Source organism: Diadema setosum, chromosome 17 (genome assembly GCF_964275005.1).
Source record: "Diadema setosum chromosome 17, eeDiaSeto1, whole genome shotgun sequence".
Taxonomy (NCBI): domain Eukaryota; kingdom Metazoa; phylum Echinodermata; class Echinoidea; order Diadematoida; family Diadematidae; genus Diadema; species Diadema setosum.
Window position 1 is genome coordinate 8,695,680 of NC_092701.1, and position 27,179 is coordinate 8,722,858.

The 27,179-nt window shown below is 37.4% G+C and overlaps 1 protein-coding gene across 1 annotated transcript in view; it reads left to right on the forward strand.

Annotated features, from left to right (window-relative positions):
* Positions 1-27,179, forward strand: part of LOC140241110 (voltage-dependent calcium channel type A subunit alpha-1-like) — a 229,002-nt gene that overhangs the window by 172,456 nt on the left and 29,367 nt on the right. Inside the window, exons 39-40 of the mRNA XM_072320878.1 lie at positions 292-387; positions 19,668-19,924. Of these exons, the coding sequence (XP_072176979.1) occupies positions 292-387; positions 19,668-19,924 (353 nt within the window). The remainder of the gene's footprint in view (positions 1-291; positions 388-19,667; positions 19,925-27,179) is intronic.

Consider the following 27,179-nt stretch of genomic DNA (forward strand, 5'->3'; position numbering starts at 1 on the left):
TGTGGCTTCAAACTCCACTTTCATGCACGTGTGCATCTGTTTTCCATATCTGTGTTGCATTATTCACTGTTTTGCTTTTGGGTTTTGATTTTAGTGTGTGTGTGTGTGTGTGTGTGTTCTGATATAATAGGCGCTTGTCCTCTCGCTCGGCAAAGCACCCGAGCGTGACTTCAACGCCTGCCCCGTGTTTGTTTGCGTGTGTTGAGCGTGTCACATGACCCATTTTTTTTTCCCCCGTGGATTTCCCATTCCTCCACCGCATGCTCTCCATTTACCCTCCCTCTATCTCAGGAGCTTGTCTACTTCAAGTACCTATACAAGAAATACCCCGACTTTGACATCAACGATGAGCGCTACCAGAACACCTTTTCGGATGAGTTTCGCCGAGTATGCAAAATTTAATTTTCTTTTATGCTTTTTTTGATTGTGTTGTTCTTGTTTCGATCTCCATCTCCCCCAAACTTTTTTTTTTTAATGAATACGTACTTACGTATTTCTTCATAAGTTTGTGAAAATTTCATTTAAACTTTTCTATGATGGTTCAAATGATGGCTATTGATGCATTCCTATTTGAGATTAAATCATAAATGTTCTCCTTTCTTGCATGCACCAAAATTACTATTATTTTTTGGCAAGCTAAGAAAACAAATCTCAGTAAATAAGAAGGCCTCAGTGTAAACACATGTTTGGCTTGCACCTTTGTAAGCAAGCCACACAGTGATATACTGAAGGCAGAAGAAATGGAGATGGAAATATGAATTCTATTTTGTTTACAAGGATATTTATTTCAGGTTACAATATAAAAAAAAAATATCAAGATTGTGTAGGTGACCAACATTCATACCTTGACTATTATCCTCCTAGGAAAAGTCATGCGAATACGTTCACACACACATCAATATTTGAACACTTTAAAGTATTCACACAGTGATGCTAGAAAAGACTGTACACTACCTACAATTGGTTTCAATGTCCCTTTATGATATCTATGTATGTTTGTCTGTCCCTGTCTGTGTATCTGCCAGTGTGTGTGTTCCAATATTTGTGAGAGCATCTATTAAGCAGGTTGTGTGCAGAAAGTGGATATATCTGTACACTTGCTGTAGTATATGTCAGTGATGATCGAGAGCCTTAAGGGACCACCTGTTTGTATGGATGTGGTGTGGATGGGCGTGTCAGGGATTATGTGAGATGGCATTGCACGTTTGTGTGGTGTTTTCTGTCACAAACATGCTGTCCGGGGTGATGGGTGCTTATTAGAGTGTCAAAGTCATGCTGCAATTAGTTATATTCATGTGATGACATGCTATTTATCTAGGGTATACTTCAATCCTCTTAGCCTCATCACCTTCACAAATTGCTGCTGGAAATGCTTGTCAGTGGCAGTGGTGGAGTTAAGTCATTTTGAAGTTGTGTACTGGGCCAACAAGACCTTGGTTCTGAAAGAACCAATCTTTCTGTGTGTCATCATAGAATATATGATAGCTTGCATGTACATGGGGAAAGTGATGGGATTCTAGCATGTGCCCTGTCTTCCATCGATGGAGGCTGTAATTAGCGTGCTTGCCGGAGGTATTAGAGACCATCTTTCACCGCTTTGCTGCAGCAATGTTCAACATACGCAATGTGATTTTTAAAGAAAAGGAGAAGGCGGACATAAACACGGTAATGTATCTGTATGTGACTTGAGGAAGTGGCAGCAGGAGACGTATCCAAGCATGCGGTGATCTCCACGCGCAGCTTTAATGAGCCGTCAGATGTGCAGTAGTCAGAAGGAAGATGGTGCGCACCATGTGCTTGCCTATCTGGTATCCTAGCAACAGCAGCTTCTAAGCTTAAAGAGCCACCTACAGAAAGGAAAAAATACAGAAGTGAAAAGCAGCCAAAAATGGATCATGGTGGTAGAGTGGTATACCATATGACAGCTTGCCGCCACCTGTAGTCGAGAGATTGCCTGATCAGATCAGCCTCTTCCTCTGCATGAAATCAGCATCTGGATGTTTTCATCTTGGGGAGAGTGGTCCACTGTCGCCATGCCAACCGTGTCTGTCACATCATCATAGCTTAACATCATCAAATAACTCTGGTGACATGGTATTCATTACTCTTTTTTTTTTTTTAGAATTTGTCAAACTTGTATCTGGGTGGTTGGTTCTCTTTCCCTGTCTAAGCTTTCAGTATGTATAGTCTATACTTTTGCAAAGAGAGTAACTCCAATTTCAATATTTGCAAAATCATCTTTGCTTAAACAATATGATTCCACTTTGAAATCAGTCCATATGTGTATAGTTTATTCTTTTACTACAAATGTACTTTGCATAACTGTTTACGTTTCTTTTTGCAGCTAGATGAAGATCCATATGAAATCACCTATGCCCCTTCTTGAATTGGTTTCTTTCCCTACAGTTTGTATGATTGTATACGAGTTGCATCGTACAGGGGAGTCTTCTCAATCTCAGTGATATGATAAACACAGATGTTACTGGTACTAGAAAAGTGCAGATTCTGATTATACCATTACGTTGTCATGTTTTTCCAACCACACTCAGAAGCAGTTCTGTCAAAATATTTTATTTTTCCTCAATATTTTCAGTTGTCACAGTAACCCTGTAGGATTTCACTGATCTGTCTTTGCAGTGATGACATGTGTGTTCTCATGTTTTTCTTAGATTTGCATTACATTTGGATGTACTCGTTTGTACATGATGTTTTTGTTTTTTATTCGTAACGTAAACCCTGTTGCTGATTTCTGTTCTGTTTGTATACCTCCTATACTCGTTGCCAAACAACAGCAAAGAGAGCAGATGAAGGAGGAATATAGAAAGAAGATTGCTGCCCGCAAAGAGGCGGAGAGATTGCGCAAAGCTCACCTCTCTGTCGTGGGCACCTCTGGCGATGCAGATGATGAGGCGGAGCATACCTACCATGAGGTATATGTGTGACCCGGGGCAGAGGGGTCGGCCAGAGAGGGCGCCCTTTCTGAGAAAACAAACTTGTGACTTCATCGAGAAATCAGCACAAAGTGGCGAATCATCAGGTCTAAAAGAAGAAGAGAGACCTTGTAATATTTATAAACAAACAAACCAATCAAAAAGTTCTTGTGGTTTGTGAAAAGCTGAAATATAGATCACTGAGTATGAGACATAGCCTGCCAACAATTATGTTTATAGTGAGGAGAAATAGATTTGTAATAATCAAATCCAAATTCACAGGAACACACCTGATAAAACTTCAACATTTGTAAGATTATCAAGTCAAGAGCCAAAGAACCATAAGGAACCACTGCTCAGTGACCCATGCTTGCTGAATATGTTGTCACAAGTGTGTTGCCATGGTAACCCTCTGATGCCCTGATTGGTGGATGGGAATCCTAACACCGCAAAATGCTCCCTCGGAAAGCCAGACTCCATGCATTATCAGCCCAAACAAATGTTTTAAAGATAATGAAGAGAGACACGCAGTTGAGGTATACAGAGGAACTAACACTTCGTCAGTACTTGATGCTGCTGTCAGTCCATGGAGAGGAATCCTAGATTTAACATCTCTCTCTTTTTTTTTTTATTGTGCATTTGTCACTCAACTGATCACATGAAAATTGTCCTTTTGGAAGGGATGAAAGATTATATCCAGCAACAATTCATTGAGAATGGAACTGAACCATGGAAATATACAAGACATATGCACGTTGAGTGCTACCTAATGCTATCGAAATTGTGATCCGTTGGATCTGTGGAAAGCTTCGAAGCAAAATTTGTCAACACGACAAGATGGCTGAAGATCAACGACATGACAACTCTCATGTTTAGATACTTTGACAACTTCAGTATTTAAGATTGAGCAAGTTGTGATGAGATTTATGAAGTATTCTGCGTCTCAATTTGATTTTGCAACAGTGCAAGAAATTTTAAAGGGGTGAGAAATGAATTTTCAGGTTGAGCATATAATACATCCATATAGAATGGATTATTATTTCAAAGTACAGAAAAGTGATGCTATTAATTGTAAAAGCTGCCAGCCGCTGTTTTCATCTGATATCTATGGTGGCATTCAAAAGCGCAGTAACATGCTAGAAGCATTCAACTTGTGTGATGACAAGGAGGATTTTACAAAGGAAAAGTGATTTTGAGGCTGAAAGGTCACTTTGACTACATCAAACGAACATGAACACTATTTTTGTAGAATCTCAAGCATTGTACAAAGGGTTAAGACCATATGGCTAATGATTTATAGGTAGAATGGAGTAGATGGGATAAACACCTGCTTGGTTGGTGTAGTTTTGGTGTATCTATTTGTGGGGGAAAATGGTGTTTTGTGTCTTTTGAAATGTCATCTGCTTTTTTGGACCATTTTACACTTCATCATCTGCAAGGAAGCCAAGTTTGGGTAGAGGGTTTTGCCCATTGCTTTCATCCAGTAGTTGTTGTGTATAAGTTGGTGTAACTCATAGGCTGTGTAAGAACACCTTTCATTTTAGAGTACCTGTCTGCATGTTGAGGCATTTAGCAGGTGTAGAGCTGGGAGGTGTTGAGTTAGCTGGTGTAGTGTCGGGCAAGCTGTGCTTGCTTTGATCTGTTTTGCAGAGGGGTTATTCATGGTGAGTAGCTACATGATATTAAACAGGATATGTTCATGAGAAAAAAGCTGGTTCATCATGCATGCTTTGCCAATAATTTGGCTGACGGTCACACCCTGGTGTATTTTTTGCAGCGGCGTCCACGGATATGGTCCCCATGGTTCTAAAAATGCGGTATAAACACACATGTATGTACATCAGATAGTTTCCATATTCACCTACTATGCACCAGCCATATGTTGCACACATTTACTACACCCTGTACATCTACCATGGGTCTTATGTCTAGTTCTGCATTGGATGTGGTATAGAAAATCTAATCACACCTGAAACATTGTAAGTTAAATTTGTACCAGACATCCACATTATGTAATTACCATGGTTACTATAAAGTCCTTCGTGCTAGCAACCGTATGCTTCATAGTTGACTATATATTAACAATATTTACAATTCATCATTATAACAATATAGTCAAATCCATAGTAATTCAAACTGCTACTGTTCACATAGATATCTTATTGTTCATAGCTACTAATCCTTGGCAGGATCGTGATGTGAAGATCATGGTTCAGTCAATAGAAATTATTCAGCCACAAAAGTAACAAGTAACACTCCAAGACAACGTAGTAGTGGATGCCTATAGAATATGCTTGGGGAGTATCTGGGATATAACACTTTACCATTATAATAGCCATAAATTGTCCATCAACTCCTGCACTTACTGTCAAATATTCTACTGACCCTGTGCTTTTCTTGTGGACCTTGGTACCTGCTTAACCTATCAAATTTCTTTTTAGATTTCTTTCTTGGGCAAAATTTCATCTAATGTTATCATCTTCATCAAGACAAAAAAAATCTTGAATTTTACATTTTGCCAATTTTACACAAAAAGGAAGCAAATCTTTGCAGCCAATGAATGCAAATTTTCTTCTCCCTTTTAATACTTGGGATGGCTTCATAAAGGTGGTGTAGTTGTAAAAATAGCAGAATGAAAAACGAAATTACCTTATCTTTGCCCTTTTGCATAAAAGCCGTTTTTGTTATGAAAGTGCGTGTTTAAAAGAACAGAATTATATCTTCATCACAAAATTTGAATTGGTGGAAAGTTTTATGTCTTTCAATTATTCAGTGTGAAAGCATAAGTCATAAAACAAGTCATAAAACATAAATCCTTATATGACCATTCTTTTTTATATCATTGTAATGGTTGATCAGTCACAGTCATAGATAATTTGGAAGAAATGAAATAAATGTTGATAATATCATAATTGTTATTAAAAATGCTGAGCAAACACAAAATAAAATAAAAAATATTTTTCCCAATTTTCTTTCAGAAGGCAATCCAATTAGATTGTTTTTCTATGAGGAATAGGGTTTTCACAGTCAAGTACACCAGCTAGGACACATAAAGACCTTTCGACTCTTTTCAATTTTTCATACCATATTCATATGTCATCACATCGTAGCCATCTGTTGCCATGACAATAAGTGTTCCTCCAGCAGGTTTGTGGTTCTGCCTGTTTCATCTCACCGCTTTAATCCCTCGTGTCACCTTGCTCTCTTTATCACGACATTCCTCCAGACTCCGGGAGTTGTAGGGGATGTGTCGGGAGCTGATGATGATACCCAAGAAGAGACGGGAACACCGTTGCTATGAGCAACGGGAATGCCGTTTGCTATGAGCAACATAAACACTCTCCACCTCTTCCTCCTCTCTAACCTTCAACCCCGGGAGCTTGATAATGGATTTGCTGGATAATCCCATATCCCATTGGATGTTTAACTCCATTTGAATGTATCTGCTGCTTGTTCAGTTCGTCATTGTCTGGCTTTACATCATTGAAGTGTGATCTAACACTGTTTGGGTTCACCTGGACAATTGATACTAGAGGGCAATGAACTACACCCTTACAGTGATACATCTTGCAGCCTGTTTATATGCCTATGTCCATATGTTCTTAGATGGGACCATGATTGCGTGATGCTCTGAGCATTGAGTGGTATTGGGTTACTTTCGGATGCACATCATTGTTTATAGAGCAACACACTGTATACTGTGTATGAGCCTTATTCAGAGCATGATTTCATTGTTATTATACCTCTTGTCTTAATTTTCTATATCTTAATCTATGTGAATGTGTGTGTTTAATGTGCAATAGAAATGATATTAGTCACTTCATTGTCATGTAAATAGCAGTTCTTGTTCTCCTCTGTGAAATTCTGAAAAGCATGAGCTCTAAAAAATATGATGGATTAATGTTCTAAAGCATGCCTCTAAAATTCAGGTCTTTTTCTCTGACCAATCAGCATGCCCTTCCATGTGGGTTTTATTCTCCATAATATTAGAAGATTCCTTGTCATGAAACAGACTATTAAAATATTCCATATGTGCCTTGTTCCAACACTAAGCTTGATATATTTTGCATTCAACTTCACTTTTAACGTGCATGGATTTTATCACTTTGTCATATGTGACCGTGCATCAAAAACCAAACAAAAAGTCGCACCCCTTGATTTTACATGAGGACTCAAAAAAGGTGAAATGGGTCAACCGCGTCAATCTTGAGTTTTTCATATTTTCTGAAAGACCTATCCTTCTTCTACATTATTCTTTAGTTTGGGATCATAACATTAACGGGAAAGTTGCGTTTTCAGCAGTTTTTGGCTTTTTGGCTAGCATGGCTTGGTTTAAGATTAAGCGCTGCTTGAATAGACTACGTACTTCAGAGCCTCTTTTCTCAGTTCACACTTATCCAGAGTGTGTCCTTTCTTTCCAGTATCTAGATAGGTTAGGGGAGTCAATTTGAATTGAGTTATACATCATTTTAAAGCGTAGAGTCTGCTCTTTAAGAATCTGCCCATAACTGAAAATCCATGTCTGGCGACATTTTGTTGGTTTTGTGATACATGGTCACATATTCAACATTGATTCAATGAATGGCAATTAAAAGCTTTCAATAGCTTTTAACTGCCAGCAGAGTGTGGACTTTTTTAAGGTTCACTTTAAGTCAAAAGAATTGATTACAGTAAATAGTGAGGAAAATATCAGGAGATTTATTCAGTACAATCAAAAAGGGGTATGTTTTTGTTAGGCAGTTTTGCTCAACTCAGATTCACATAGAATTCTCCCATCTAGAACTATAGTCATGTTACTGTTCATGAGTTCTACTTTGCAAACTGAACTGCTAACTATCATGTACTTATGTATATTAAGACCAATATAATCAAGCCACCATGCAGCTTTTGCAGTTTGTGGAGAATATATTTGTTGAGGTTGTAATCATTTGATGAATATTAACTAACAGAGTTTTCTAACATCAATGCCCATTCATTTTTTTTTTTTTTGCTAACACATACAAGTGTGTATAAGGTCATATGTGTCTCCGATATGTAGAGTCTATACATTTCACATTATGTACTTTATATGTCATCCCTGGGTTGACAAGACCTTTTAACCACAAAAACCATGTGTTTTCTGGAGAGGAAAAAAAAAATCTTTTATTTTGGCAACAATTTTTCAAAATGAATGTTGATGTCAAATGATCAGAATTAGAATCAAAATCAAATAATGGAGAAACATTATTTTGGTTTGCACTCATGATTGCAATGTTTTAAAACTCAAATCAGTGTTTTTGATATTCAAAATTCAGTTTTAGGAGGTTTTTGGATACACGGTCTTGTCAACCCCAGGGGCGATAATGGTTTAGGTCCTATTATGCCGCACTACATAATATATAAATGCACCTATATATTATGTCACATTAATGGGTGTATGTTCATTATGTATGTATGTATCATTATCCCTGTTATCAGTTGATATGAGGATAGACATGAGAAATGTACACTGTGTTTGCACTGTCAAGTTAGGCAACTCGTAGATTAGATATGTGCAATATTTGAAGAGTTTGTTTGCGAAAACCGATAAGTCCATTTTTGAAGATTCTGAAGTATGCTCTCTGTCATAAAGTACAAAATAATCCCTTTTAAATGATATATTGGTCACTACATATAAAGGTACATTTTTGAAGTTATGGTCAAAAGAAGCAAAAATGTTCTTATTATTCTCTTTATTTTTCTTGACCTTTAATCGCAAATATCTCCATTTGGCAAATATGGACTTATCGGTTTTTGCAAACAAACTCTTCATTTGAACTAACAACATCATGCACAAGGGACAATATGTTTGTAACTGTTTTGTATGAGAATCGCACAGCAGTGTCAGTCACCTGTGAGGAATGATATTAAATGCTGTCCATGAGTTTAGTTATGAGTAAAGTTATGCCACATGAAAGTGAAAGGTGATGAAATGTAACATTTTGCAATTATAGTGTAATCTACATAGCCTGTGTATCACTGTATTGCAGATTTACCTGAGATTTCAGTTTTAAGGTCTTTTAAACATGATGAGTTGTTTTTGCAGCACACCAAGTCAATGAAAAAAATGCAATAGAATTGGATTCCTTTTGTAAGACCCCGTTTACATTGCGGGGCCGGGCTCAATTGCGCGGCCGAGCCTCGCAATTTTGTCTGTTTACACTGCTGGGCTCGGCTGCGCTTTTAATTCAAACCTTTCAATATTTTGTCATAGTGGCACTCTGCTTGTAAACAAACGCAATTTGGTATAGCCTGGTTTTCAGACCCTTTGCCAACTGGATTCCGTGGCGACAAAGTCGCCGTTCGGGCAAAGGCCTTTGCCAAAGAAAAAATCCTTTGCAGGACAAAACCACCCTAAACTAGACTAGTTTTCCACGTTGAGGGGGTTAATATCGTGAATAGCGAAATAGTACGGGCAGAGGGTCTGGAAGCCAGACTAAAATTGGCCGCGCATTTGGCCCAGTTTGCGTTTACACCAAGAAGAGGCCGGGCTCGGCTGCGGCTCGGCCGCGGCCGAGACCACCTCCAGAGCGAGGCCAAATGCGAGGCCAATTTTGGCCTCGAATTTGGCCTTTTGCGCGTTTACACTGAAGCGGGGCTGGGCTCGGCCGCGGCCGAGCCTCGCACTGTAAACGGGGTCTTGGTGGATAACAGAATTAGAAAAGATACCACTGCATGAGAAACCATTTAAAAGTAAACCCCACATCAGGTTAACAGAGTTGTTAATCAGATATCAACCCACTGAAGACTGGTACTGAGTATTCTCGGGCAGGTGTCTGTGGGAGATGCATGTTATAGCAAAATCAGATCATCCTCAATTGGTTAAAGACATTGATTTCCTGATGGAGTTCTTGGGGCTAGTCTGGTGGGTGATTTTATAGTTGTTCAAGTTTCTCATTCCTAATGCATGCTAATTAGATGGATTTATCTTATGAATGCCTTCCAGGAAATGAAATGGATATTCAGCACGACGTTTTTCCTCTGCTTCTGCATGAATTCTTTTTGTTGTATCATGTCTCATTTTTATTTTTCCTCTCCACATTCTTCCCATACCCTCTTCTCCTTCTCTTCATCTTATCTCAATCTGTCTTTCAAAAAAAATCTTGGCCTGTTCTGTGTTCAGTCTTCGAGTCCGCGACTGTCGCTGTCGCGCAGTCCTCGACCATCGCTTACCCCGAGCCCCCGCGGTTCAGTGAGTACGAGTCCGCTCCTGAATCGACACCAGTACTTGTTTCAGGGCGTGTTTGGCTCACGGACGGCACGTAACCGCGAGCGGTACGAGTACCAGCGACAACGCTACTCGTCAATCGTGGGCTCGAGGCCCGTGTCGCCCCTTCTTCAGAGGCGCAGGGGGTTCGCAGATCCTGGGGGCCAGAGGTTGAGTGATGCTGGGGAGTTGTACCAGACCATTGCCGTCACGGCCGCCAAGGAGTTTCAGCAAAAATCGTAGCTCCTTTCATCCCAAAGGACTTTCTCCACGAGACTAGACAGCCATATGCTGTCTCTCTAAATCTCTGTCTGTCTGTCTGTCTGTCTGTCTGTATGCCTCTCTATTAGCCTCTACTCTCTCCCTCTCCAACCATCTATCCATCCATCCATCAGTCAATCTGACTCCTTCTTCATCTTCCATTGTTTAACATCTTTCCCATTCTCTCCATCTTATACATTGGTCACATGATTTTTAATAGCAGGAACTGGGAAGCGCTGCCTGTCCACCAACTTCTCTCTTGGGTCTGTGGTCCCTCTGAAGTTTTTCTTGGTTTCTATATCTTGCCTGATCCTTGTCATAAAAAGTATCTATTGTTTCTTATTCTCAATTGGATTAATAAGGATTTTTCCACATCTTGGGGTTGTTCTTCCATCCAGTTCTTTAAAAGCATTTCATTTCTAGCAATGCTCATGGTGTGGCAGTCCCCATCCTCTTTCATTTCCATGCTGTAGGTACATGGTTTCCTTCCAAATAACAACCATCTCCTTTCTTTTCTAGTTTTTTTTTTCTCCTCTTCTTAGCAGAAAACTATTAAAGAAACTTCATGGTGATGCATCGCCATCTACATTCTGCAGGAGCAATGTGATACTCATTCATTTTATCCCTCAATATCATCCATTCCTTCATCGCTATGGTAACCCAGCCATTGGGATTTATGGTCAGTTTCATGGATTCTGATCCAGATTTCTTTTCTTTTTATTTTCTTCTTCTTTTTTCCTCTGGTATTGTCAAAAGCATTTACAGGGCACTATTTCATAAAAGATTGTCAGCCCTGACAAGTTGACATGCAGTCTCTGACATTTTCAGTAAAAATCCTTGGTTTTGATTGGCTGAGATCCTCTGGTCACTGACTGTTACTATGATGATTGTCAGAGACTGACAACTTGTCAGGGCTGACAATTTTCATGAAATGGTGCCCAGATGTTATCTATTATATAATTGCATCATGAATATGATTTATTTGAGTTCAATTGAAGACACAATGTAGAACACTCCATAAACTTCTGATTGTTCAATGTCCCTGTCTGATTCTAATGTAACAGAGAGGTAGTTTTACGAAGTTTTTTTCTTTCAAGGACATATCATTGAAAAATAGAGTACTGCCTGTAGCATGTACACTAACAGTACCATTCCAAATTTGCTTCCATTCCTGTGCAAGATCACTGTATGATATTTATAGCCTCAAAGATTTCCAGCCTGGCTCATGTTTGAGCTCATTGTCGCTGTATGCTTTTACATTCATATATTGTATGTCTCACTTTCATTGTTTTATATAAATATATATATATATATATATATATATATATATATATATATATCTGTTCATGATTTTTCCCCACTTTTGGGATAGAATCTTGCCAAGAAGAGGCTGATACCGCCTCAGCAACGATGCTTCTTGGAGCAGTTTTTGCATTGAGTTGTTTTCTTTATTCAGTATGGTTTAAACAGAACAGTGTTAACCTCTAGACACTTGATTATTTTTTTTTATTGTGCAGTGCTCGCCACTTAATCGGGAGGGGAGACAAGTTTTTCTCCCATTTAAGCGGTGCTCCTGCTTTAAGTAGTGGCTGGTATTGGCCCATGCAAACCACACAACCTGAAGCTCAGTATGTGGGCATTACACTAAACCGTGCACGGTAATTAAACCCACTGATAACCACAGTGACAAGTAAATATGAAACAGTAAGTGGTGGAAATAACATGTGAAAAGTTTCTTACATCAAGTTTTGTTGCACTTAAGTGGGGTTCCTGCCAAAGTGGTCCCCAATTAATGGGTGAGCACTGTATTTTCATTATTTGTAAAACATGAAGGGTTTAGATATATACCTAAACCTCATTTGACTATGCATTCTCCATTCATCAGTTACTTATGCCTTTAACAGAACAAAATATTTATTGAATAATTATGTATCATACTTTTACTCAAGAGTTATGGGAATGTGTAGTTTGAGGTTAATTCAGAATGTGTAATGTAAGGTCTATGGAAATTGTCTATACTTCTCAGTGTCCTTGTAGTGTGTGTATGTTACTGCATTTCCTCAAACTAAGATGTTTTCTAATGCAATGTAACTCTATGGTTTCAGTTTGTAAATAACAAAACTATATTTCTAGAAATGTTGCTGGGTTTCGGATTTTTCAACTCATGAGTGTTCAAAGAGAATTGAGATTATATTTTATTGCATGTATTATTACCTTACCTCGTATGTAATGCAGCTGCCATCGGCAGAGTGTGTTTATCAGTAATGACACAAAAAAGAAGATATATGATTAATGCCTAATGTAAATGCATTAAAGCCGTTCAATTCTATAGAGAGAGAGATAAATATTGTTTACTGACTGGATGCTAAATTCCAACTAATGAACGGCTATATGCTCTTCCAATACCAAAGTCTTTTCCCTGAGAAGAAGAGTGAAACTGGACTCACAGTTTTCACGAGTTGTTATACTTCATGATATTTTTAGAGTTATTAATGAGCGGAGCATATGCAAAGGATATTCAAGATATGAAGCTAATGTTGATCTTCCAATTTCTAAGCTTATATCCAACTGTAATTACCTCTTCTCACAGTCTGTACACCAGCATAGAACTATGTAGGAAATACACAATTTGAAGTCTGAGGAAAGCTCTTGTATTTCTCAACCCTACATTTACAAGAATTATAAGTAGTAGAGTCTAGTTGTCAAAGGCCCTGTTTTATGAAGAGTTATAATTGATTATATAGTTGATTTCTATCATAAGTCTATGGCAGCCTGCGTGGTAAGGAAATTTATAATCTTTTGCTAAAACGGGACCAAAGTGTGTAATACTTCAAATAGTATTTCAAATTGTTGTAATCTATATGAGCAAGTGGCACAGAAAGAAAAAAAGTAATATTTTACTCCAGGTTTTTGTCTAGCATTGATTTTATGATTATCCATTTCTCAATTTGTAGTTACTTAGCTGACTTTTGCTTCATGTAAAATGAAATCATCATATTACATTTTCAGCAGATTTTCCTGTTTTTTCCCATTTTTCACCTGTTGAATGCATTTGTTGATATAATAATTTTGTATAAAGAGATTAGATTGGTACTTCATTTGGTATCTTGTGATAGAGAGATTAGATCAGTACTTTTTCAAGGGTTTTCATTGCCAACCACGTGAAATTTTGGATATCCTGTTCTCTGTTTTCAAATATATTTTGCTGTATTACATGTGATTTTTTAATAATCTCAGACCTTCATGCATCAATTGTAGGTTCTTTCTTACATGGAAAGGTTGAATATTCATGTTTGATTTCTGTCATATGTTAGAGTATTTGTATACTTTCAAGTTATACAGAGAGAAAAAAAAAAATATATATATATATATATATGAAGACAGATAACTGACTTGAGAATGTACAGGAGAGGTAAAGTTGAACCAAAAAAAAATGATTACAGTTGAACCTCTCGTGTCCGGACAAGTCGGGACCAGGGCTCATCCGGATAAGGGATTTGGCCGGATACGGGAGACTCAATGCTTTATACATGTACATATACATACACATGTACTGATGTAGCCCATTGTAGTACCACATGTAGTAATGTGTATGCTGCAACCTTTTCATTGTTACACTCAGTAACAGACCCCAAAATAGAGGTTCGTGTTTGCAAGAATGAAATCATTTTTCTTTTACAAATTCTTGGGATGATTTACCTAAATAATTATTAAGAAATGTATCAAGTATATGTAATTCATGTGTGTTTGTGTAGGAGTTCTCAAGGAGTTTCTTAAAAAAAGATAAAAAAATCACGGCGAGATTGCGTCCGGATAATAGAGAGATCCGGATAAAGGGAGGCCGGATAATAGAGGTTCAACTGTATCTTCATGTAGCAGGGAATTATGTCATAGCTATCACCATATATAAAGTTGCTATACATATGGTATCATTTTCATTTCCGTTTTTATTATGTTTTATCAACTGGTGTGATATTGATATCTTCCAATATACCTTTGGTATGGCCATCTTCAAAGATGATATTATTGTAATGATGGCATTATATTTCAGATAATAAAACTGCGGGTAAATGACTCATGTTGGTTGTGCGCTTCCTGTGTGCAGATGTTCTGAAACCTTTGTGGAGTGTGCTAAATTTCCTCTCATGTTCTTTCAAGGTTGATTATTGCTACATTTTTTCATTAAGTGATAAAAGTTATGATGATTCCCATGTCAGTCCTCATCATGTTGTGTCTCTGTCTCTTTAAGAAAGCAACAACTGTAGATGGTAATTTTTGAAAGGCCATATCTTATTTGGGTACTTTTTTTTACCATGTCTTTATTTTTGTTGATCCATTCTAAATTGTAAATTGGTGACATGGAGCCAAACTGATATTGCATGTCCATGGACAGGATACACATTTTGGAGGAAAACTCTTCAGGTAAGGCAAGTGCTGGTAAGACCTCGGAAAAAAAAGTGAAGTTGTCATGGTAATCCTACATGAGGAGGAATGTTCAGAATTTGAAATTGTCATGAAGGGTGCCAGTTTGACCCGTTGAGGACGACTCCCCGAGTATACTCAGACAAGTGTCTATGGGAAATGCGTGTTGTAGGAAAATAAGTCCATCCTCAACAGGTTAAACATGATGTAGAAAGAGTAGATGTGAATAGAGATGGAAAGAGAGCGGGATGGAGATTGAGGGAAGGAAGAATAGAGAAATAACATTGGAATATATCAAAATATGTGTCTCTGAGAGTATCTAAACTGAAACTTGTGTCTTGTCAATGAAGGCTTGAATTTCATTTGTTTTAACACTTCAGCAATAAACTAAAGAACCAGTCTGTGTGTGTGCATGGTGTATGTCACATAAATATCAAAACTGCATTGGAAAAACAGTGAAGATGAGAGGATTACCAAAATGCCTGTCTTTTGTTCTTTGTGTGCCGCTGCTGTTGATGTGAATTTGATGTTTCTGTGACCTTTCACCTTTCTGTTTAACTGTTCAATAAAATGTGAATGCTACAATTAAATGAACAAGACATTCTCCAATTCTACCACACATATTCACTATATGCATTCCACTTACATCAGCACACACACACACAATCACTGCTCAGACCAAATTAACCATGCCCAATATTAAGTTAGTACCCATTTGACATTTTCTTGTTACTCTCTTCTGCTATTAGAGAAAGTTATGGATTTACCTGTTTTTACAGTTCATATTATTATGCATACGATTTAAGTTGACTTTGTTTTGCTGGAACAAAGTTTCTTGTCTATGTGTATATATATTTTTTCTATTCATTTAAAGATGATATATAAGAGGTCATTGTGATCCATGCAATTAAATTGTTTGCAAATGATCTGTACAAAAAATGATTTTTTTTTTTAAATTTGAGATTATGTACCCATACTCATCCCTTGTGTATCTTGAAAATATTTGTTGTTTCATTGACCAAGCAAACTTTTAATGCTTCATTTTTATCAAGTCTATGAAAGAAACGGCTTAACATAATTATAAAGGTCATTACAGCCCTGTTTTGAGCAGAATAAACTTATGTTTGCTATTATTTTAGTCTTTTACAAATTTTGACTGTGCTAACATTAGTAAAACCCAGCTGTGATTTTTGAAGCATTTGGTTTCAGGATATCTGCGATATGTTTAATGTGATATCAGCCATTACGGGATCACAGAGTGCATATGTACCCATCACCAAAATGCTTTCACATATGCACAAGTTTGTTGCATTGAATAGGTTTTGTTTTGCCTGTTTTTAAATTACCTACCTTCAACGAACAGCATTTTTTTTTTCTTGCATTGACACAGTCACAGTACTCGTCACTGCAGTTTCAATTCCACGATAATGACAAAAATTTATGCGAGTGTATAATAAACGAAATTTATCTGGGTTTAGCTGATTTTACCACAGTCACTTAGATTTGCTGTATAATCCAGAATATTTAATGGATGCAAACTGATACTCTGGTATATTTTAAATGTACGTATTTCCTGTGAATTCATGTGTGTTCATTGATCTGCTTCTAAAAATCCATACTAGCCATTCATATCATACTTCATGCGTTCATTCTTTGAATAGTTCTACATACCGAATCTCATGTTCATGTCTGGTTTAGGTGGTTTCAGACATTTTTTCTCTGTGTCAATGTAATCAATCTATATCACAATTTTTTACTTTTCATTTACCCATCATTTTTGTAAATCAGCGAGCAAATTATTTATAATATACAAGCTATGTTGAAATAGTCGCATTTCTGTAATTTGTTCAAATATTATCTGTCAATGTCTTTCAGTATTTCTTGACATGTGCGAACATACAGATTTTATTTCTTCAAAAAGAGACAGTTTATTGATTCATGTCAAAAAGTTCCGATATTTTATGATTATCCCTCTCTGTGCTTGCAAATTGCCTTTCTAACAATCCTTCATTTGCTGTATATGGCATTGGCTAATGATTTCTCACCCAGATCTACAGTCCACAACCTGTTGAATGATACACGCCCTCTGAAATTTGCCCCGTACCCACACGCTTTTCCTTGCCAAAATTAATGTTTTGTGTGCAAATTCTTTTATGCAAAACAGTGACAAAATGCATGAGATTTGAAGAGTTTGTTTTAAAAAAAAGTAATACCCCACACTTTGACACCAAGAGAGAAAATTTTTCCATGGCATGCTCACATTGCATTCCACTTGGCACATGACTTTGGTGGTTTTTTTTTTTTCTTTGCGCATTGATTCATGTCACTTTCCACATTCATTGTTTTCATGTTTTGATCACATCTTTTTTCACCAATGGTTTTATTACTATTATTATTATTATTTTGTTGTTGTTTTTTGTTTCCCCTTTTTTCGTCCTTTTATTCTTGGGGGAAAAAATGCATTTCTTCACACCACCCGATATCTTCATCGTCTTCCCTAAATAGTTCATACTGGCAGCGCAAAAGGTAAACAGGAGTAATCTGTGCCCGCTGGTCACTTTGCTGACCACTCGCTTGAGAGCACTGCTTGCTGTTACTTTTTATTTCTACCTACTCTTTGCATGTGCTTCTTTTTTCTTTTTCTTTTTTATTCTGCCTTGAGACTTAATTTTCATTTGCCCTTGTTTTCCATATTATGTCCCTGCTCTACTGGCTCTGTCCACATTTTTTGTTCTTCTTACAAGAATTCTGTTTTGCTTTCTCTTGCTGTGTGAAGACAGTCTTCTTCTTGCACTCTTTGACAGTATTACTGTGTAGCATTTATGAATTATGATCTCTTTGTTCCTTCGATACCACTAGTCATCGTAGTTGACTCTCCATTATATTTTTCTCCAAGTAGGACTGATTTTGCCTTGATTTCACCATTTTTTCTCTCAAACATTCTTCCCTGTCACTGGATCACTATATCCAAGTTTCAGAGACATACAAAGATAGAATTATGTGTTATGCTCTCACCATTTCTATTTCATCTCATGTGTATGATCGCATATTTTGATAGTAGTTCTATGTATTTTTGTTCCAAGACGACAGACCAATTTCAGGCACATTCGCTATATTGAAATCCATGGTATAATGCTTTTTACCAGCTATGCATTAATTAATTGTACAACTGTATTGTTTATTCATTACACAATTTACAGTGTAAATGTGTAGTTTACACCAAATTATTATGGAACAAAAACAACAGTCCCACCGCCCCCCCCCCCCTCAAAAAAAGATGTTCAGCAATTATTCCAAGGATACCATGAATGTGCCATCAATTTGTATGAATCTTGCGTGCTTTCATACCATCGAAATTTTACCCACATCCTTGGTTAAGAGTTTCTCTTCACTTTTCTGTGACTTGTAGAAGAGCAACAGTCTTGTCGAGTTCCTCATCTGCAGTAGCAGCATAAGTTTTCTCAGGAGGGCCTTGAAAACATTTTGACGATACCACTGTTCCTCCACACTGCACACAAAAAAAAAATATAATATTTCTCTTCTTTTATAATCTTCATGATATGTGTCCTATCCATTATTGTAGATCATGCTTGCGTTCACATTTCCAAATCAGATTGTGTGAGAGAAGAGTACCAGTATAATCATTTGGCAGCATGCTATACAACAAAAAAAAATGTATTTCCCCACTTAGCATTTTGATAACTGACAATTCTAAATTCTGTCAGAATTTCTTGTCATCTTGTTCTCCCCCCTCAAGCAAAGACAAGAAGTTTCAAGTAAAAACATTATTATAAAAGTATATATTTTGCTACATACCTCATGATATTCTGCAAGTTATTCATTGAATGTATGCAGTGCTCACAAACTTCTATCACAAAGGGATTAATTCATTGTGCCGTGAAAATTTTCTCTCTGCTGTTTCAACAAAGACAAACCATTGTTGATGTTTTCTTATCAAACCTGTCAACGTATGCTAATTAGAGGTTTATCAGTGAATGTAGAAGCTTATTCGTGTCAATGTCACTTACTACAAGTGGAATCTTTAAGCTTTTGTGCTGTAGTTGATATATTTATTCATAGAATGCATAGAAAATGTGTAAAGATAGAAAGCTTCTTTTCTGATATAATGATCTCTTTGTAGATGATAGTGACTCTCTTGATTAATTTTTGTCTGTGTTCTGAAAAAAAGTCTTTATTTTCGTAGATAGTGATACATTTATTTTACTAGAAAGTGATACAATGTTAAATTATTTAGCATGGGATATATGTATCAGCCATTTATAGTTTTCATTAAAGTATTGTAATGCAATCAACTAGCTTGGATTTATTCTAGATGTTTAATCAAGATTATCAAAATGAATATTACTTCCCAATTGGAACTTTCACCATATCAATTTCTCTTGCACTACATTTGTTAAATAGAGAAGGATTAACAAAGTGTTAACAAAGTGTGTTAAAGAAAGCAAAACAGCCAAACCAAAAGGAAAGTTGGATTGAATTAAAGGTAGTTTTGACTGAAGATATGCCAATTAACATCTTTAATACCATCATACTTCCGGAAAACTGTCTGTACTGGTGACATGGTTATAAGAGTGACAGTACTAACAAATTCATCTCTTTAATTAACATTAAAAGCTTAATTGATAACAATCTTCCATGGTAATTAATGTGACATGTGCATTTGGTGTAAGGTTATTATAAACATCACTGGTGTCTATTAAATGCAACTCCAGCTCATTACTCCATGCCTTCTTATAACTTGATCCTCCCTCTACCATCTTCAACACTCTCCCCCACCCCCTTCCAACACTGTTTTTCCTCCCTTATAGCGCCCCTGCCTGTTCCAGAGGTTGGTGGGCGCCGTACGCCGGGGCAGCTCTGAGAATCTGGCGGGTGAGAGCGAGGGGACGCCCGACGGCGGCAGCAGCAGCATCAAGGAAGAGAAGACCCCTCCCCCGCCCGCCCACAAGGAGAAAGAGCGAGATCGGACCCGCCCTGGCAAAGTGGGTGCCACCCTCCCCAGGATAGACAGTTCTGGCTCTGAGGGCCTGACCGCTGAGATGCCCAGCAAACAAGCCTCGCCCAAGTGAGTAAGAGTAACCCTGGAAACCCATACCTGGGCCGACGCAACTTGGGGGTGGGGGCACGTTTTTTACATAATACAAAAGAATACATGGGCCCCCCCCCCCCCCCACTTTTTCTTTACCTCGGAAGTTGTACCAGAAAATTGCAGCTGAATTCCTTTTCTTTTTTTTCTTTTTTTTTTTTGCTTGTTAGCTGATGAAACCTGGAAGTGGCACCAGAAAGATACACTTGGCCACCTCCCCCCCCCCCCACTTTTAAAAATGTGGTGGTTGCCCTGCATACACACACACACACACACACCCTTTTTTGTTATGCAAATTAGGAAAAACGATGAGGTTCTGTATATAAAGTTATATCTCATATATTATTTTGTGAGTATATTATTTCGTGTATAAGGAATGGCAAGACAGACATTCACTTAAGTGATTGCAATGGAGAATCACGGTAGTGGAATGAGGAATAAACGTTATCCCTTTTCAGGACAAAAATTAGTGATTTCCCACTTTGGTGATGATATGTAGCATATTTGTGTTACAAGAGGTACTTCTTTGTACTTGGGCAAGTGTCTATGGGAAATGTGTGTTGTAGCAAAGTCAGCCTGTCCTCAACAAGTTATATAGAAAAGAAAGAGGAGAATTGCCAATTTCATTGTTGCAAATCTGGTGGCAATTCCTTGTAGAAGTCTCATAGTGGATTACCAGCCCCACAAAATTGCAACTGCAGTACTGTACTTGAAACTGTAATGGTGCCACCTACTGTTGGAGGCAATCCAGAAACAAGAACTGCTATGCTGCCCTCTATTGCTGAACATCTGCACATAGGGTTGTGGAGGCATGACAAAAGACAGCCTATGCCCCAATTTGGTGGCCCCCTTTTCCCCTCCAAACGAGAAACCCTTCAGTTTATGTGATTCTTTCCTGGACTTATTTACTTCTTTCCTGAACCCGCTTACATCGGAGCATGATTGCTCCAAATTTTCCAAAGGAAAGCACACCTACTGTGACAGTGAATTTTGTTAACTGCAATCACCCTAGCAGCAACCTACTAGTCTTTGTGGAATATATATCTCATTGTTGCCAGGCAACAATGTTTACAGTCTGCAACCATGGCAAGTTTTTGATGGAATAGAACCAAAATATAAAAACGACAGCATCCTTTTCCCGCCTTTAGCCCACCCTTCACCCCTTCCTTCATATCTTTCCTATTTGATTTGATTTTTCATCAATATTGCGTTTTAGCAGACTTCATTGGGTAGTGCACGTAAGTTCACTATCACCTAACTCACAATCACTATCATTATAACTGTGACCAATCATGTTTTTGTTTGTGTTATTTCATTTTAAACCCAAATTCAAAATGAAGTGATGAATAAATGTAAGGTGAAATAATTTATATGGTATTTTACAATCCCAACTGAACCAAACTGAACTTACAGCTACCAAACATCCAGCTTAAATGGGGCACATCCACAACCTCTTCAAGTTAACATTTTTTAAACCTGGTATTCTTTTTCTTTCCTTTTTTTTTGGGGGGGGGTGATATTTTTGATCAGCCTATATGGGTCAGGGGAAGATATGGCTTCATTGTTGCCATGGAAACAGCAATAACACACTGCCCTAACTGGTGGCCCATGTGAAGTAGATTTTTTTCTTTTTCTTTTAACTGGGGGAAAATTGTCTCAAGTGTAAGCATTTCTCATATCAAACATGCTCGTAGAGTTTGTGGCTCCCCACAAAAGAGTCAGTGATTTGCGATCTGTTTGTTGAGGAATTTTCAGATTGTGTCATGATTTATCCTCCCGGGGTGAGACGGCATCATCCTGAATGACGCTAATGCAAATAAAAAATCCATATTCTCTCCGCTCGTCGCTATGATTTCCACTGGGGAAGTGGTGTGATGCATTCAACGTTCCAATTTTGTTTTGTTTTTTTCGCGCAAAAGAAAAACTTAACTGTGACAGGACTGTAAACGATGTTCACATTTTCAAGCATCAAGAGCTCCAATTACATGGAGGCCAGATGTGTATATTGATAATTTCCTGGTTTAAATTCCCCCAGTATCTGTCTTGGAGGTCATAAAATTGACTGAAGCATCTTCTTATTATAGACCAGTGATTTTGCTTAGGAATTTTCATCTGTACCACATTTTTTTTTCTTTTTGTCATTGTTAGGTTTGCCTACAGTGTTTCAACTTAATCATAACTGTTTTTGCCATAATTTTGCTCAAAATGTTCTAGCTTTACTGTTTCTTTCACTTTTTCAGAGTTTTCCAAGAGTTTTGCTTTGCTACATATTTTCAACACAGTTTTGCACACTGTGTTTTAGTTTTAACACATCCCTTTACTGTTGTTTTGTGGAAAGAGTTTTATGAGAAATCCAATGGATCTACCACCAACAAAAAAAAAAGATACTAATAGAGATTTTGGCGAGATGATATGATTGGAGAAGGAAGATGCCTATGAAAACAAAGAGAGTTCATGAAGATGTGGAAATGGAGTGTTGATGTGTGAATGTCAGCGTTAGGTGAAACATTAAGTGAGAAAGGTTATAAGGAGAGGTGACTAGGGGTCATAGGGGTCACAAGGACATGGGGGGGGGGAGGGTTGCTGGAGATAACTTTTGAACCCATCCAAGAGCTTTCCACTGCAATAACACCTATTAAGAGGGGGAAAACGCAGACAAAAAATGTGGTGAACATTTTCATGAGTTTTGAAGCATAATTGTATTAGATACTTCCAAAGTCATGTTTGTGATGCACTTTGACTTGAAGTTTGTGACATTTTGAAGGCAATAATCATGGTACAGTTATCATCCATAGACATACCACAAACCCTGGTCTCTTTAGTCAGAATGTAGGCCCTATATTCATATATATATATATATATATATATATATATATATATATATATATATGTATGTATATATATATATATATATATATATATATATATATATATATATATATATATATATATATATATATATATATATATATATATATATATATATGTATGTATATATATATATATATATATATATATATATATATACATCTAAAATGACTATTTCCCATGGTCACTGTAGCAGCATGAGATTGGATAACCAACAATACAAGTTTATGGAGAAAGTGTTCTAAAGGCACAAAAGCTGTGAAGTGCAGAGGGAATCAAATCAACTGGTGATAGCAGCTAGAAATCTATTCACTGCAACTATTCATTGATGATTTTCAAAATGAATAGAAGTATGAGCATCATGTCAGGCAACTCAAAATATAACACAATCTCATTCTGTATGGTGTTAGTGGTCTAGAAATGCTAACAGGAGGGGAAAATTCACATTTCTTGAACAGATTACAGGACCAAAAAAAACAACAACAAACAGATTGATTAATTATGTGTTGTTTTGCTGGTTATATGTATTTGCTGATTTGCTTTTTGTGCATATTGGCAGAAATAGTCCTGTTTATGACTAGAGATCAAATAATCCTGCTAATCCCTTGAACAGTTTCAATTGCTTTGGTGCAGGTCTGCTGCACTTTCATAGGTTGTGCTACTAAGATTTTAGTCCAGCTTTTTGGGCCACTAACCAGATGAAATGAAACTGGCTTGTTATGAGTTAACAGCAATGTACATAGATGCATAGAGGACTAGTAAACAAAAACAGACGAATTAAGAGAACTGCAAATACTTCATTACCTTATCTTCATTACTCTGGCCTGGGCAGGTGTCATAGATTTTCACAGCAAACAATTTTCTCAAAGTCAGACCATTTCAGCACCTCATTTTGTGTCTGATCTTGCAGAAACTCTTGATGAGTTGATGCTCTAATTTGCATCACCAATCACATCAAGAATCACTTTTTTTATACTTTCATTTGTATTTTGAGATAATTTCATTGCAATGAAACATTTTTCCTTTAAAAGAAGCTTCTATCTCTACCCAAGTCATAAAAACCTCTAACTTTTTTTTGAGAGAGAGAAGGACATCAAATCACATTTAATGATGCCTGCAAAGATTGAGAGTTCCCCTGCTACTTCACCCCAGATATCAAGGGAAGGAGAGTTATAGCCATCTTGGGGCTGTTGAGACATTTGGGGTCATGCTCTGAACTGGTCCCCTTCTCCCCTGGGAGGAAATAGGAGAGAATGTTTGTTTAATTTCCAATTCTGTGTGGTACAACAGAAAAGGGAGGTCAGGATTGGGTTGGGGTTTTTTGTTGTTTTTTTCTTCCTCATCTAAGTTTGATTTATATGAGTCTGCAACATGGCATGTTGCCTGTGACAGCTCCGTTCCATCAGTTTTATCTTTTGGGCGAGATATTGACAGAAGATGTCTCTTCCAAGCATGCATGGCTAGACATACTAGTGTTTGTTTTACTGACTGTGCTCAAAAGTCTTTGGAACTCAGAAACCTTTTTCCCTCTCTTAGCTTTTTTTTTTTGGGGGGGGGGTCTTGATTTGGTTCACCTATTTGTTTATCTATGATGGGACTAGAAGAACATGAAATTTGATAATCTAATCCATGAAAACTAAGAGAAATTCTGAGTCATACAGGAAAGAAGACTACATATCTGTTAACAAGAGGACAGTTGTTTTAGGCTTTGCTCGCCCTTGATGATAGTGTTAATTGCAATATTATTAGCTCAGTGCTATTATCAGGTAGTATACTTGCAAGAAGTAAGGAAATCCTGCCTGTATTTGAGATGAAAGGTTTCGTTCAGCAGATGCTTGGGTTGTCTTGCTTGCGGGGAGGTGATTGATAGCTACCTGAACATCCAGCCAGGATGACCTAGACGGCTTCACAGTGAGGACATCGCTGGTGGAAACCACGCCTCATCCTTTTTCCCCCCAGGGAGACACCTGCAACACCTCACCCCACCAATCCCTGCCCCCTCATAATATCCCCCTCACCCCCCCCCCCATTCTCCCCATTTCTGTTGCCGTAACGATGCTCATATTTTAAATGCTGCATCAACCTCCACGCTGCCAAATTAACATGGAAAAATGTATTCCTGAATCTTTCTACAGAATCAGTGCTCCTTGAGATACCCACTTTTAACTCATCTATTAATTCAAATGTTGCAAATCTGTTTTAAGAAAACATATCAAAGGAGGAATTTGTTTTCCTGGCGTTACACCTGAAGGTAAGGAGGTGAAGGGGTGGGAAACCAAGAGTTTATTCATTTCTTTTCTTTCCTGGAAAGGAAAGATACAGGATGAGAAAAACCAGATTCCCCAGGATGGGACAGAATCTAATTATATCTATTGCACATTTCATCACTGGTCTGTGGCCTTCATTGTCTTCAGTTCTGTTTCCTATGGGTTTCGAAGGGACCTTGCGATAAGCTATGAATGTGTTTCAGAGAGATAAAATGATTAAATTCAGCGGAGCTTTTTTAAGTGTAAGACAACCTTCAGAAACCAGGTATCTTAATCGATGATATCAAGAACTTAATGACTTACTGTCGTTTCCTGCTGTTCATTATCATTGCTTACTCATTGGCTAGAAAGATATAGGGCCTAGTTTCTGAATTACCTTTTTGTAAGGCATGAAGTGTGATTCTACACTTTGCCTCACTTTATGAACGCGTCATTGAGGATGATATGTTGTTACATCGGTGAAATTAATTAGTTACGATGAAATAAAGTGGCATTTAAGTGAGCGTTCATAAATCATACAGTGAATCATTCTGCCAAGTGAGGTAAAGTTGTTTCTTTTGGGCAAAAGTTAATGTTTTAGGGAATGTAGTCATGATGATACGATATACAAAGAGCATCGGTGAAAAGATTGTGCAATGATGATAATGATACTGATATTGATTTATTGGTTATCTTAAAGGGATTGTACAGTTATGGTTGAGACCTAATTTCAGGTTTCTAACATTTTTTTGGTGAGATAATGAGAAACCTCTTATAAAATGTGAAAGAGCATGTAATTCTATGAGGAATTCAACGTTAATTTGATGAAAATTGGTTTTGAAATGGCTGAGATATCAAAAAAGAGCGATTCTAATAAGGTGTGGGACCCACACTTTATTACGATCGCTTTGTTTTACTTTGTTTTTTGATGTTTCAGTCATTCCAAACCCGATCTTCGTCAAATAAACTTTGAATTCCTCTTAAAATGGTATGTTCTGTACTATATCATAAGTGTTTTCTTGGTATCTCGCAAAAAGTTAAAAACCCAATTCTCATCTCCACCAAAACTGTACTATCCCTTTAAACAACAGAAATACCATCATGAGGATGATGATAGTAAGAATGATAGTGATAAGAAGACACTAAAAATATAGTAGCACTAATGGCAATAGGAATGATAATGTTAATAACATTTTAAAAAAAGAAGAAAGGGCAGAAGAGAAGAATTTTAATTGAATATTTGGTTGTCATCTTATGATGCTGTTCAACAAGTAACCTGTTGAAGACGAGTCCTGAGTATACTCGGGCAGGTGTCAATGGGAAATGCGTGTTATAGCAAAATCAGCCCGTCCTCTATGGGTTAAAGTAGAATAAGTTTAGAATATCACTCCATCTGTAGTGCAGTTTGCAGCGCTTTCATATTTGGGAATATCATGAGTCAGCTGATGTATGCGAAATAAACAATTTGGAGAAAAATTGCCTCATGTAACACAGTTGCATTGTGCATATTATCTCCAAGGTTGATAATCACTAAGTTTTCTCTAGAAAGGGATATACTTATTTCTCATTCCATCAGTGTGGTTCTTGATTATGAAATCGATCACTCACGAAACTGTCTTGCAAGCCTTCCAATTTGCAAAATACTATACTCATGACATATAAAATTACGATGTTTTCAGTAACTTATGGTGTGTTAAGGAGGAAAAGTGGTATGAATGATATGAAAGAGAAAGTTGCATTCCCATCACACAAACCAAGTGGTGCACTTAACTCTTTATGTGCCACGTTCGCACGTCCGACTCAGTCGACGGCGTGCCAACTTCGCATATTCTGCTCAACAAACAAAGCCGCCAAAACCGATCGATAAGTCGCTAATCACTGCTAATCCCACGGGATAATGAAAGCGTTTCTCGTGCTTTTGTTCCTCTCATATACTGCTTACATTCTATGTGGTGATTGACTATCAAGCGGTGTTCCCAACTAGATTTACTCGTACATGCTAAGTTTCTGTCACGGTTTTATGTGCAAAAGTCATGCCTTTACAGTAATATAGCAACTGGTCATTCAAAGAAAAATTGAAAATAGATTCGTCATACAATTTATATCGAAACAAAGCTTGG